Source organism: Ovis aries, chromosome 3 (assembly GCF_016772045.2).
Source record: "Ovis aries strain OAR_USU_Benz2616 breed Rambouillet chromosome 3, ARS-UI_Ramb_v3.0, whole genome shotgun sequence".
Taxonomy (NCBI): Eukaryota; Metazoa; Chordata; class Mammalia; order Artiodactyla; family Bovidae; genus Ovis; species Ovis aries.
This window is the reverse complement of record NC_056056.1, coordinates 163310409-163322185: the sequence shown is the minus strand read 5'-3', so window position 1 is coordinate 163322185 and position 11777 is coordinate 163310409. Positions and strand designations below refer to the sequence as shown.

At 54.8% G+C, this 11777-nt stretch overlaps 2 protein-coding genes across 6 annotated transcripts; both read left to right on the top strand.

The window, feature by feature from the left end:
- The first annotated feature begins 194 nt into the window (after positions 1-194).
- On the top strand, positions 195-6112 carry NABP2 (nucleic acid binding protein 2). 4 transcript variants are annotated; one of them, XM_027967601.3, is made up of 8 exons: positions 195-382; positions 645-731; positions 2160-2261; positions 2636-2774; positions 2851-2922; positions 3081-3162; positions 3257-3320; positions 5588-6112. In XM_027967601.3, the coding sequence occupies exons 3-8, from the start codon at positions 2183-2185 to the stop codon at positions 5785-5787; spliced, it is 636 nt and encodes a 211-aa protein (XP_027823402.1). In that variant the 5' UTR covers positions 195-382; positions 645-731; positions 2160-2182; the 3' UTR covers positions 5788-6112. The 4 variants fall into 4 exon arrangements, with proteins under 4 accessions (XP_027823402.1, XP_027823403.1, XP_042104112.1 ...); XM_027967602.3 differs by lacking the exon at positions 645-731; XM_042248178.2 differs by lacking the exons at positions 195-382; positions 645-731 and adding an exon at positions 1722-1769.
- On the top strand, positions 195-11607 carry SLC39A5 (solute carrier family 39 member 5). 2 transcript variants are annotated; one of them, XM_027967597.3, is made up of 13 exons: positions 195-382; positions 645-731; positions 2160-6330; positions 7391-7747; positions 7956-8139; positions 8947-9109; positions 9286-9455; positions 9659-9799; positions 10189-10285; positions 10368-10538; positions 10709-10789; positions 10915-11105; positions 11346-11607. In XM_027967597.3, the coding sequence occupies exons 4-13, from the start codon at positions 7464-7466 to the stop codon at positions 11487-11489; spliced, it is 1626 nt and encodes a 541-aa protein (XP_027823398.1). In that variant the 5' UTR covers positions 195-382; positions 645-731; positions 2160-6330; positions 7391-7463; the 3' UTR covers positions 11490-11607. The 2 variants fall into 2 exon arrangements, with proteins under 2 accessions (XP_027823398.1, XP_060268970.1); XM_060412987.1 differs by lacking the exons at positions 195-382; positions 645-731 and having other exon boundaries at positions 6247-7102; positions 10915-11607.
- The last annotated feature ends 170 nt before the right edge of the window (positions 11608-11777 follow it).

Below are 11777 nucleotides of genomic sequence, written 5' to 3'. Positions count from 1 at the left end.
GCCCCGCCCACCGCTGCTACGCAACCCGGCGGAAGCCCGTCACCAAACTCCGCCTCTTTGTTTAACTCGGTCCTGGACTAGAAACCACGAGCAGCCAACGAGGAGAGTGAAGGCTAGCCAGGCCTCCGCTCTAGACCGGAAGTCTTTATGGTCCCAGGGAGAACTAGATAGCCATTTGGGAGGGAGGACTCTATGTTCTTCCCAGCGTGACCATCAGGGGCTGAGCAGGAGGCCGATTCTCCAGGAGCGCGAGGCTTCGCTTTGGAGGGGTGCACGTGTTCGTGCTCTAAAGCTGATGCGACTTGGTGCGAGATCGTCGATAGTAGGCTGGCCTGCAGTGACCTGCCGTCTCCCCGGCCCCTCTCCCGTTTCCAGAGCCGTGGTCAGCATCCCGGAGCCTCCTGATCTTATGACTCATAGTCATGGGAGTGGATATGTAGTCAACAAGGCGACCACTGGGTGGGGAATGGGGGAGTGTCTGACCGGAAAACTTTGATCTATGGTTGCCCGCTTCCCTCCCAGTCTCACTCCCGCCGTATTTACGTCGGCCTTCGGAGCACTCGTATAGTTGCCTGAAACACACCAGGGGACAGAAGGGAGATAAAAATGTCCCTCTTCCCGGGTTGTGGTTTGCTTTCCTTAAGGTACAACACCGTGGCTGGGGGTGTGGGCGGGAAAGAACTTGAGCTCCGAGGAAAGTCAAGGTGGAGCCTAAAGCCCTCTAGAAGAAGGTAAGGGATTGGTTAAGCAAACCAAGGCATTACAATTGCATGGCCTCTTAGGCTAATCTGATAATAAGCAGTATTTTTTTTTTTTTACCGATGTTCGCTAGGCAAATAGTAACGCACATGTATGTACATTGTTTGTATATATAATTGGTTTATACGGAATACTACAGAGCTAGCTACATTTTGTAGACTATGTATCAAGTCTCAAAGGGAACTAAAGGTTCAGCCCTCTTCTTTTTAGTCCTCAGAATCCTGAGGTCTAGGGATTGAGTACTTCAGGAACAGTTGCCTTTCGGACTGTGAGAGGAACTGGGGCTCTCTGAGCCCCAGATTCCATTATTTCCAAGGGGTAAGGAGTGAGGCTGCCAATTGTCTGTCTCTGGTGTGAATGCTACTTTTTCCAGAGACCTTGACCAAGCTGGTTACTGCATTAAACTTGAGGGCCCCAAGTCAGAAATAACGATGAGGGTTAGAGCAGTTGGAGAAGAGGAGGAGACTGCTTGTTTTGTGCTGGACACTGCTTTTTACATGTGCTAGACACTGCTGCTTCTCGTCTGCAAAATGGAATCACATATTTAAGAACTGTCGAGTAAAAAAGTGAAGTGATGAGCTTGTTTTTTATGCTTTTGTCCGCTGGATTCCAAAAAACCTTTGGTCCTATTTCCACTGTCTCACGACTAGGAGAAAATTTTGGAGAAAGTATCTTGGTTCTTGCGCCTAGTCAAGTGGAGGAAAATTGGGACCTGAGGCGCCCCCTGGTGGTCTTTATTATTCTTTGCGCGGTCAACCCTCCTTTAATACCTAAAATCCCACCCCTTTCGCGGCGCGTGAATCTCGAATCCCGATTGGCCGGGTGGGGACCCGCGGCGGGACGCAGGGGGGGGCGAGCTGGGGCAGTGCTGATTGGCTGGAGGAGGCCGGCCGGGGAAAACTTCCGGGAATGTTCTTACTCCTGCGTTCCATTGGTCCGCATCCGGCGGCCTGGGGACCTTTGGCTCCCCCTGCGGGCGACTCAGCGGCTTGCACAGTCCGGCGGGCTGGGTGGGTGGGTGGTAGGCTGTGGGTTAGGGGAGAGGAAGGACTGAGTCCCGGATTGTCCAGATGAGGGTTCGGGAAGGTGTGGCGAGTGAGATTCCATTCCTTGGCTCTGCATCAGGTTCTCTGCCCCGGTTTCCGTCGGCTTCCCCACTTCGGGACTTGAGACTGAAAGAGCATCGGGGGAGGGGGGACTTCCAGCCCCGAAGCAGCCTGTCCAGAGACCCAAATTCTGATCTTGAAGTTGGGAGGCCCACAGGGAAGTTCGTTTTTACCCTTTCAGAAGAGTTAGATGGTTTAGGGCTGCCTGACCAGCCTAGTGTGGTAGATAGGCCTTGCGAAGTGGACATGGGAAGGTCCATGCATTGAACCTTCATCCCCTTTCCCCCCTTCTAGTGGGGTGCTGAGGCTCGGGCAGCATGACGACGGAGACCTTCGTGAAGGATATCAAGCCCGGGCTCAAGAATCTGAACCTCATCTTCATTGTGCTGGAGACAGGTGGCTCTGCTGGGGCGGCGGGCCCCCTGCGTAGGCTCTCGGGGTTGGGGAGAACCATTCTTAACTTGCACCCAGAATGGCAGGGCGCACCCCAAGACGCTGCTTACGTCCAGTCTCTCTCCTAGCCCCCGCCCGGAGAGTTGTAGTCGAGTGTAGGGTAGATGGAGGGAACTCTTGCCAGATCCAAGCCTCCAGTGCCTCCGGGCCTTTTCCCACTCAGGGCCCTCTCCATGGTGCTGGCTCCTCCCTGCCCCAGGGATTTGGCTTTGCCCTGTTTGTACACCTCACTCTGCCGATATCTAGACTTCATCCCTCTGATCATCACCACCCCTATTTATTTGACCACCCCCACCCCATTGTTCTATTTCCTCCAGGCCGAGTGACCAAGACAAAGGACGGGCACGAGGTTCGGACCTGCAAAGTGGCCGACAAAACTGGCAGCATCAATATCTCTGTCTGGGATGACGTGGGCAACCTGATCCAGCCTGGGGATATTATCCGGCTCACCAAAGGGTAAGCCATCAGATGACTTCTGGTTATTCAAGGGCCTTTTCTGTAACTCTGAATCCTGCTTTTTGTACCCCTACAGGTACGCATCAGTGTTCAAAGGTTGTCTGACATTGTACACTGGCCGTGGGGGTGATCTTCAGAAGATTGGAGAGTAAGTGCTATCTTGGGAAAGTAGAAGCACAGGCGAAGGAAAGAAGTTTGTGTTTTGCAGGAGGCAGCATGAGGCTGTGCATTCCATGTTCGGAACCTGGACCTTTCTGAGGTTTCCAGGGGATGGGCCTGAGGCTTTGCCACTTTCTCCTCTTGCAGATTCTGTATGGTTTATTCTGAGGTTCCTAACTTCAGTGAGCCAAACCCCGAATACAGCGCCCAGCAGGCACCCAACAAGACGGTGGGTCCCATGACTGTGATGTGGGGAAGGAGGGCAGGTCAGGCCAAGAAGCCTGGCAGAGAGTAAGGTCTGAATATGTCATTTGTGCCTCCAGGTGCAGAACGACAGTGGCCCTGCGGCTCCCCAGCCTACCACTGGACCCCCTGCTACTTCTCCAGGTAAATGTGTTCTCTTCCATTCACTAGCCCTCCTAGTTTCCCTAATCTCCCCAGCCTGGAGAGATGCATTGCCTTCATCCCTTTTCCAAATCTCTTTTCTGTGATTATAGCCTTTTCCACCCCAATTCTTTTTTTTTTTTTTTTTAAATAAGTGTTTGTATATTTATTTACTTGGTTATGTCAGGTCTTAGTTGCATTACACAGGATCTTCCTTGTGGTGCGTGGGCTCAGTTGCCCCCGCGGCATGTGAGATGTTAGTACCCTGACCAGGGATCAAACCTATGTCCCCTGCATTGGCAGGCGAATTCTTAACCACTGGACCACCAGGGAAGTCCCTCTCCCCGTTCTTTTGCTAGTCCCTCAGGTGAAAACATTTGGGGATATGTTTCTATCACTGATAGAGCTCCCTTTTGCCACTAACACTCAAAGCCAAAAATGAGAGCAGTTTCTCTGCAGACTGCCCTCTTTCATTCTAGCTCCTTCCTCTCTGCTTCTCCTTTGGCAGAAACTTGGCATTTCCCACCCTTGCCTATTTTGATTCAGTATCAGTTCTGATACACTGTTACTTACATGACTCCGAATGGAGTCCCTACTGCACCACTTTAAGCCCAGTTTCTGTTTAGGGTTGCCACTCTTGAAATTTAAGGCCCTGCTCCTAGGCCTTGGCCCTCGGGATTATGGTTCTTCCAACTCAGAAGCCCTTGCTTTTGGTCTCTTGAGAGTTTGTCCTCCTGTAGATCATCAACATTAAATTAGAGTCACTCACCAACATCACTCCCTTCTTCCCTTGGCTTTTCCTTAGAAACCTGTTTTTTTACTGTTCTTTTCTCCTGGGTCATCTCCCAGCTGATGCTACTATTCCTGGATGTTTGGCTCACTTGCCTCGGATCCATTCCTTACGTTTCTCCCAGTGACACTAGGCTTCGGGCTGCCTCTGGCGTTCCTCAGTCTGTGTCTGCATCCTCAGTTACCGTGGTTTCCTCACCTGCATTAGAACCACTCAAGGTCATGGTGTTTTTTTGGAAGCACCATGAAATAACAACATTTAATTCCACCATAAAAAGTAAGCATCCATATTTTCAACTGAAAATGACAGTTACATATTCTCTGGTCTCTATAACTCCATCATTTACAAAAATATTTTAAATAAGATACATTTAAGCCTGTTTGCCCCCTCATACTCATTTGCTACATGTTTATTTGCTTTGTTCTCTGCTAATAGGTACAGAAGATTTTAAAGAAAAAAATGTATGGCATAAAAACAGTTACTTTCTACATACTCTCCTAATTATTTCTGTGAATTAAGGAAAGAGCTTTATTCTTAAATTTTGGCTGCAGATACCTTCGTCTGCTGGATCAGCAGGGGTATGGTTAGGGTTCATGGTGCCTTGTGTATGTGAGAGGCAGGCATCTATCTTCATTTAACAAGCATTTATAGATGAGGAATACAAGGGAAAAAACACAGCACTTGTCTTTAGGAGCTTGAAGTCCATGCAGGAAATAGTCCCACAGATGATGGTTATGTTAATAATAACACGGTGGTAAGTGTGGTGATGGTGGCTTTCACAGCTAAGGTAGTTCAAGGATTAAACACTGAAAACATACACAAAAGCGTTGTCTATCATTTTGGGGGTGTGAGTATGTATAATAGTTTTGTTTTGTTTTGTTTTTTTTGCTTGTTTATATTTTCTCAAATGAATGTGATTCATTGTGATACACACCACACTTTTTTCTTCCTTTCAAGATCATTCTTACATTTTAACACAAACTTCCCTTCCCAGTGATTCTTCAGTTTTACAGTCAGTTTTGGTTAAGAGCTATTTTGTTGGTGGTCCTTGAGCCTAGAACGAAACAGCTAGGTGTGACTCCTAATGATAGAGATGAGTAAAAAAGAAAAAATAGGGATTCCCTGGCAGCCCAGTGGTTAGGACTCCTCGCTCTCACTGCTGAGGGCCCAGGTTCAATCCCTGGTCAGGGAACTAAGTAAGATACCACAAGCTGTGAGGTGCAGCCAGTTTTTGTTTTGTTTTTTTTTTTTTAAGAAAATCTACAATGGTTCATGTAGCAACTGTCAAAATGATTGCATCTTCTCTGGGGCCCCTTCCTAAAACTCACATTCTTTGCATTTGGTCACACAGCCTTAAATGTGCAGTTGTACTTGGTGGAGACTGTTCTGTCAGCCGGAGCTGCAGGGAGGTCTTGGGGATGAACGCCTGCCTGCCTTCGTTTTCTGATTCCTGTGTTTCTCCTCTTTCTCCCACAATTAGCCTCTGAGAGCCAGAACGGGAATGGACTGAGCGCCCCACCAGGTTCTGGTGGTGGCCCGCACCCGCCTCACACTCCCTCCCACCCCCCCAGCACCCGAATTACCAGAAGCCAGCCCAACCACACACCTTCCGGCCCCCCCGGCCCCTCCAGCAATGCTGTCAGTAACGGCAAAGAAACCCGGAGGAGCAGCAAGAGATAGCGATACTTTCCTCCTTCCCGCCACCAGCCATAAGCCAAGCGTCTGCTAGAGAACACAGCTTTCTCCTGGGCTGCCGTCTCTGGGGGTCAGGGGGTAGATGTGTTTTAGCCACTAAACTTCACTGGAGGGTGGGTGAGCAGTGGCCTTTCTCCACCCTCAGCCCATTCTCCCCTCCTTGTCCAGCTGAAGCTGCCTGTCTCCTGGGGTTCAGGGCCCTGTGCCTCCCCTCCTTCCTGCTTAGAAACGACGGTTAGTCTGTTTCTTGAGTGTGTGATATGGAAGTCTAGTTGAATCTCTCCTTCCTAATAAATGTTACCACTCTGTACTGGACTCCTTTGCTTTCCATGGGAAAATGAAGAGATCGGCAGCTGGGACGTCCCTAGGAGAGGGAGGGGAGAAGCAGAGCCTGCTCCTTTAAGGTGGCGCTCCTCCCCCGCCCCCTCCCTGCGGGTGACCCTTGTCCACCTGCCTGCCTACCCCCCACAGCTGGAACCAAGAAGACGGCGTCCCCCTTCCTCTGGTGTCCCTGTTTGCTGCTGTCAGGTAATGCCAACCTCAACCCCCTGGACCAACCACCCAGCTCAGACTGTGCTCCCCAACTTAAAGCCAGGTCAGACATTTGCAGAGGGCCTAGACACTCCTTTCCTCCTCCCACCAGAGCGTCCCCTTTCTTGGTCATGATTCCCTGAGTTCTGGCTCTTTCTCTTCTGGAATGAGGAATCGCTAAAAACAATTTCTTCCCCATGCATCTGGGGTTGCCATTCATCTGCCTTTTTACCCTCCTCTCCAGCTTAGGGACATCTGGGGCCAACTTTCCAGGGAATGTGGGCATGGGGCATGGGGGTTGGAGCTGAATGAAGCCCAATGCCATATGTAAGGTAGGTGGGGTGGCAGTTTAGGCAGCGAGAGGCTAAGATGGTGCCGACTGGCTTGGGGGTGTGTGTAAATTATTTAGAAGAAAAGGCCAGGCCCAGGCTGTCCTTGGCCATGTGGCTTTTCCAGGGGCAGAGGGTGGCCCCTCCCTACTCGGGGGCCCAGCCGAGACTGACCTTTGACCCCCACCCCAGAGACCAGTGAACCATTAACTCCCCTGATGTGAGTCTTCCCACTCTGGCACCTCCCCTGGCCCCACCCCCAGGCAGGTGGGCTAGGGGCGGGGGCTTGGCCATCCTGGCTTTCTATCTGACGTGGCCTCCACCTTACCTGGGCAGCTAGAGACTGAGCCTGGCTCCCCTCCATAACTCAGGAACCTTTCAGTGCCCACAGCCAGGCCTCATGGGGACCTGAGGTGATGGCTCTCACACCGCCAGTGGGGGTGAGGCCTTGGGGATTGAGGGAGTATAAGAGAGGTGGGGTGAGGTTGAGGGTTGGGCTCTGGGGGACATGGGAGGGACAGGGGCTGGGCAGCTCTGGATTGGGTGAAGGGATTGTTCTGGGTCAGGAAAAGCTTGCTCTAGGAACTGGTAAACAAGAGGCTGCTCAGAAGGAGGCAAAGCGGGGGAAGGGTGAGCGAGTGGGGCTGCTGCTATATTGGGTTGGGGGGTGGTATGAGGAGTGCAGGCTCATGGCAGGAGCCCCAGCCCCTTCCTCCTTGTTCTTCCAGGGCACAGTCCTCAGGATGTTGCACCAGGGGGAATAGAAGCCGGAACCAGAGCCTCTAAGCCTGTCCCCCAGTAATGGGGCCCCCAATGAGTCACCTGCTGGCTGGCCTGTGTGTGTGGGTGGCCTTGGGCCGGGTGGAGGGCTCAGCCCCCTACCTGGGGCCTGCTGAGCAGGAACAGAACCATTACCTGGCCCAGTTGTTTGGTCTGTATGGGGAGAATGGGACACTGACCGCAGGGGGCCTAGCCAGGCTCCTCCACAGCCTGGGACTAGGCCGAGTTCAGGCCCTTCGCCTGGGACACCACGGGCCTCCTGCTGGTCGGGGTGCATCCCCAGCTGGAGACAATTCCACACACAGGTACTAACCCATCTCCCCCCACCCAAAGTGTCACACCCTAGCTCTTCCCTACTGAGAAGAGTCTCCTCCGGCTGGCTGCCTATCTCTGCCTTCCTAACATCAGATTCCTGGAATTACACGTTTTTCAGATCCTGATTTGTTGTATCCTTTCAAGGCCCCTTTGTAAGAAAACATAAGGGAGCCTGACCTGCCATCCCATTCACTCTAGGCCACAGGACCCCGAGCTGAGTGTGGATGTCTGGGCAGGGCTGCCTCTGGACCCCTCAGGGTGGGGTGACCTGGCAGAGACAGAGGCCCCAGGACCACCCCATGGGCCAGGCCCCTCAGGCCTAGGCCTCTTTCACAGACTTCTGCTGCTGGACCATTCACTGGCTGACCATCTGAATGAGGATGTGAGTCTGATGATCTCCTGAGGGGATAGGAGCCACGGGATTTAGATTGCCTGAAATGCTTGAGGACTCAGTAATTTTAAATGGCTACTTAAGAAAAAATCCAGGTGTGATCTTAGGGTACGTTATTCCAGTAGAGAAATATGTTCCCCTGTGCTCACAGTAGGTAAACACACGGCCCCGAGCTCTAAGACTAGGTTTAGAGGCCACACTTGGCAAAGTAGAGAATCCAGAGAAGCAGCCCAGGGTGGGATCTGGGGCTGGTTACCTGGAGAGGAGGACTGCAGTGGGTAGATGGCTATCATCATCCAGAAAGTCAGTGAACGTGTTCCACATACACCGGAGGGCAGCCAAACCCAGCCCTGAAACAGACCTGGTGAGGGTGAGCGCCCCATCATGGGAAGCACTCGATCCAAGGCTGTGGAATAAGTGTCAGGGCTGTTGAGAGGAGGTTTGCATGGCACTTTAGGGTTCTTCTTCCTTCTAAGATTCTGGAAGGGAGGGCTCTAGTTGTTTGACCATCATCACCAAATTAATGAGACACCAGAGCTACAGAGAGAGGGAGATGGTGGCAGTGCTCACTAGCACCCAATTTGCACTGAATTGAATTATTTGCTTTGGTTTGAATATTTACTAATAATTAAATGCTGATTATAACTATCCTGAGTCCCTGATGCACCTGGCAGTGTGAGTGAAGGGGGACCCTGGAAGAGACCGAGGAGTTCATGCAACGGAAGGGCCAACGTTCCAGATCTGAGTCACAGGTCTCAGCAATTCCCTGGTACCTATTCTCCAACTCTCCCTCCCCAGTGTCTGAATGGCTCCCAGCTGCTGGTCAATTTTGGCTTGAGCCCTGCTGCTCCTCTCACTCCTCGTCAGTTTGCACTGCTGTGTCCAGCCCTGCTTTATCAGATTGACAGCCGTGTCTGCATCGGGGCCCCAGCTCCAACCCCCCCAGGGGATCTACTATCTGGTCAGTGGGTGAGAGTGGGAGTGGGGGGTGGGCCACGTGAATCCTGGGGGGAGTGGGTCTCAAGCCAAGGAAGGGGGTTCACTGGGGTCCTGCCTCCCCTTGCAGCATTTCTCTGCCCCACCCCACCTCTGAGGTGTCCCTCTGGCTCCACCTGACTCCAGCCCGATTTTGTGCAGCCCTGATTCACAGCACCCTGGCAGTCCTGCTGCTCAGCCTGCCTGCGCCCCTCTCCCTGCTGCTGCTGCGGCTCCTGGGACCCCGTCTGCTGCGGCCCCTGCTGGGCTTCCTGGGGGCTGTGGCCGTGGGCACTCTTTGCGGGGACGCGCTGCTGCACCTGCTGCCGCACGTACGTGAAGCCCCTTCCCTGCCCCCCGCCCCAGTGTCCCCAGTCGCGGGACATCCTCTCTCCCACCCCAGCCTCAGCCCACAGCTGCCTTCTGGTAGGGAGTGTGGGTGAAGGCGCGCCAGCCCCCTCCGCCACCTCAGGAGAGGGGTGTTGTCGGGCACGGGGGGGCTTCTGGAGTCTGCCCTTGACCACCGCTCCATCAGGCGCAAGGAGGGCAGCACGGTGGAGCTGGCGGGCGGCCAGAGGAGGACCTGAGCCCGGGACGGTCGGTGCTTGGCGGTCTCTTCCTGCTCTTCATCCTGGAGAATGTGCTAGGGCTCTTGCGGCGTCGAGGGCGCAAGCCAGTGAGTGCCACCCTATTGTCCTCTTCCTGCCGAGCCCAGAGTGCTAGCCAAGAACTGCCCACTCGAGCCGGGAGGTGAGGGGCCGAGTGCTCCTGGCTCTGATGTCTGCCTGACTGTGTGGGGCCTGATGGCCAGCAGGGAGCGGGTTCGGGCTCCTCAGCACAGACCCAGGACTTCCAGCCAAGTGGGCTCCTCTCCTGAGTTCAGGGCAACAAGTTCAGGGCACCCAATTCCAGAGGGGTGCCGACCTGGGAAGAGAGCAGAGGCCAGGGAACATCCCCAAGTGCCAGAGGTGGAACCAGTGTCATTTTCGCAGCCGGCAGCCCGGGCTCTCCCTGCCCCCCGGCTCTGCTGCCTCCTCCATCAGGAAGGATGCCCTCCCGTTTCAGAGATGCTGCGGGCAGAAAAGAAAGGACCTCAGAACTCCAAACCTGGACCTGGAGGATGGCAGTGGGGTGGCCCTTCAGCCACTGCAGGCAGCTCCAGGTGACCAGATAACATGAGGAGCGGGCCCTGGCTCCCAGCTCACTTGCATCCGCCAACATGGCTTTTGTCCTCCTTCCTGCAGAGCCAGGGGCTCAGAGACCAAGGGAGCAGGACAGCCAGCCCCCAACAGTCCCAGCCCCTCCTGGGCACCAAGGCCACAGTCACGGGTACGAGGGTGGTGGTGGCACCAACATCACATGGATGGTCCTCCTGGGAGATGGTCTGCACAACCTCACTGATGGGCTGGCCATAGGTGTGTGGGAAAGGGAACGGAGGGTGGAAGGTTACGGAGAGGGTGGGCCTCTAGTTACTGGGTGGGGTTGGGAGAGGGCTACCAGGAAGTGGGGGGGGGTGGGCAGGGGCCCTACTGCCTCTGGGAAGACCCCTCTTCCAGACTGCCCACCTCCCATCTTGCCCACCCAGGGGCTGCCTTCTCTGATGGCTTCTCCAGTGGCCTCAGCACCACTGTAGCGGTCTTCTGCCACGAGCTGCCCCACGAACTGGGTAGGAATGGCCGGAGTGGAGTGAGGTTGACTCCAGAAAGTGGTGGAACGTGGAGGCTGGGGGGTGACATGGGCGAGGGGTGGCCCGGGCTTAACTCCCTGCTGCCCTGTCCCCTCTCTGCACAGGTGACTTCGCCATGCTGCTCCAGGCTGGGCTGCCCTTCCGGCAGCTGCTCCTGCTGAGCCTGGTGTCTGGAGTCCTGGGGCTGGGGGGCGCAGCCCTGGGGGTGGGGCTCAGCCTGGGCCCTGTCCCCCTCACTCCCTGGGTGTTTGGGGTCACTGCCGGGGTCTTCCTCTATGTGGCCCTCGTGGACATGGTGAGGGGTGGGGGGTGCAGAGAAACCAAGGGAAGTGGGCAGGTGTGGAGAAGGGAGTCTCAGCCCCTCGGCCTCCACTGGGAGCCACCAGAAGGGTGGCAGGGTGGGGGCTGGGGGAGAACCACTGGCTCACCAGCACCTGAGAAGCAGGAGTGCGGAAGAGCTGGCACAGGGGCGGCGAGGGGGGCGGGGGCGGGAAGCAGGGGGCTTTTCTGACCCCCTGATGTTCTTTCCTTTCAGCTCCCAGCCCTGCTTCGTCCTCCAGAGCCTCTCCCCCCGCTCCACGTGCTGCTGCAGGGGTTGGGGCTGCTGCTGGGGGGTGCCCTCATGCTCACCATAGCCCTACTGGAGGAGCAGTTGTGGCCCCTTGTCTCTGATAACTGAGGGGGGGCTGGTGGAAAGGTGTCCAGGCTGCCCTGCCTTCCCCCCAGCCAGAGGAATGGAGGCGGGACACAGGGCCAGTAGGATCAATAGGATTTTAATAAACAGAACCCATCCCCAAGCCATGACTACGACAGTTGTACTTGCACCAAAACAGCATAGAAAACGGGATGTGGCAGGAGGAGGGCTCAAAGCAGGCAGGGGGAGGGAGGGCCTGGAGGGTGCAGGACGCATGGGTCTGGTCTGCGGGGGAGAGCTTTGTGCTTCAGCCCAGAGAGGAAGGGGCGAGTT

Excerpts from the sequence above, each read along its gene's own strand:
- SLC39A5 (XM_060412987.1), top strand. The coding sequence starts at position 7,464 with ATGGGGCCCCCAATGAGTCACCTGCTGGCTGGCCTGTGTGTGTGGGTG. Across the intron at positions 9,456-9,658 it reads TGCTGCACCTGCTGCCGCAC|GCGCAAGGAGGGCAGCACGG; the intron begins GTACGTGAAGCC and ends CCGCTCCATCAG. Across the intron at positions 10,790-10,914 it reads CGAGCTGCCCCACGAACTGG|GTGACTTCGCCATGCTGCTC; the intron begins GTAGGAATGGCC and ends CTCTCTGCACAG.
- NABP2 (XM_027967602.3), top strand. The coding sequence starts at position 2,183 with ATGACGACGGAGACCTTCGTGAAGGATATCAAGCCCGGGCTCAAGAAT. Across the intron at positions 2,262-2,635 it reads CTTCATTGTGCTGGAGACAG|GCCGAGTGACCAAGACAAAG; the intron begins GTGGCTCTGCTG and ends TATTTCCTCCAG. Across the intron at positions 3,321-5,587 it reads ACCCCCTGCTACTTCTCCAG|CCTCTGAGAGCCAGAACGGG; the intron begins GTAAATGTGTTC and ends TCCCACAATTAG.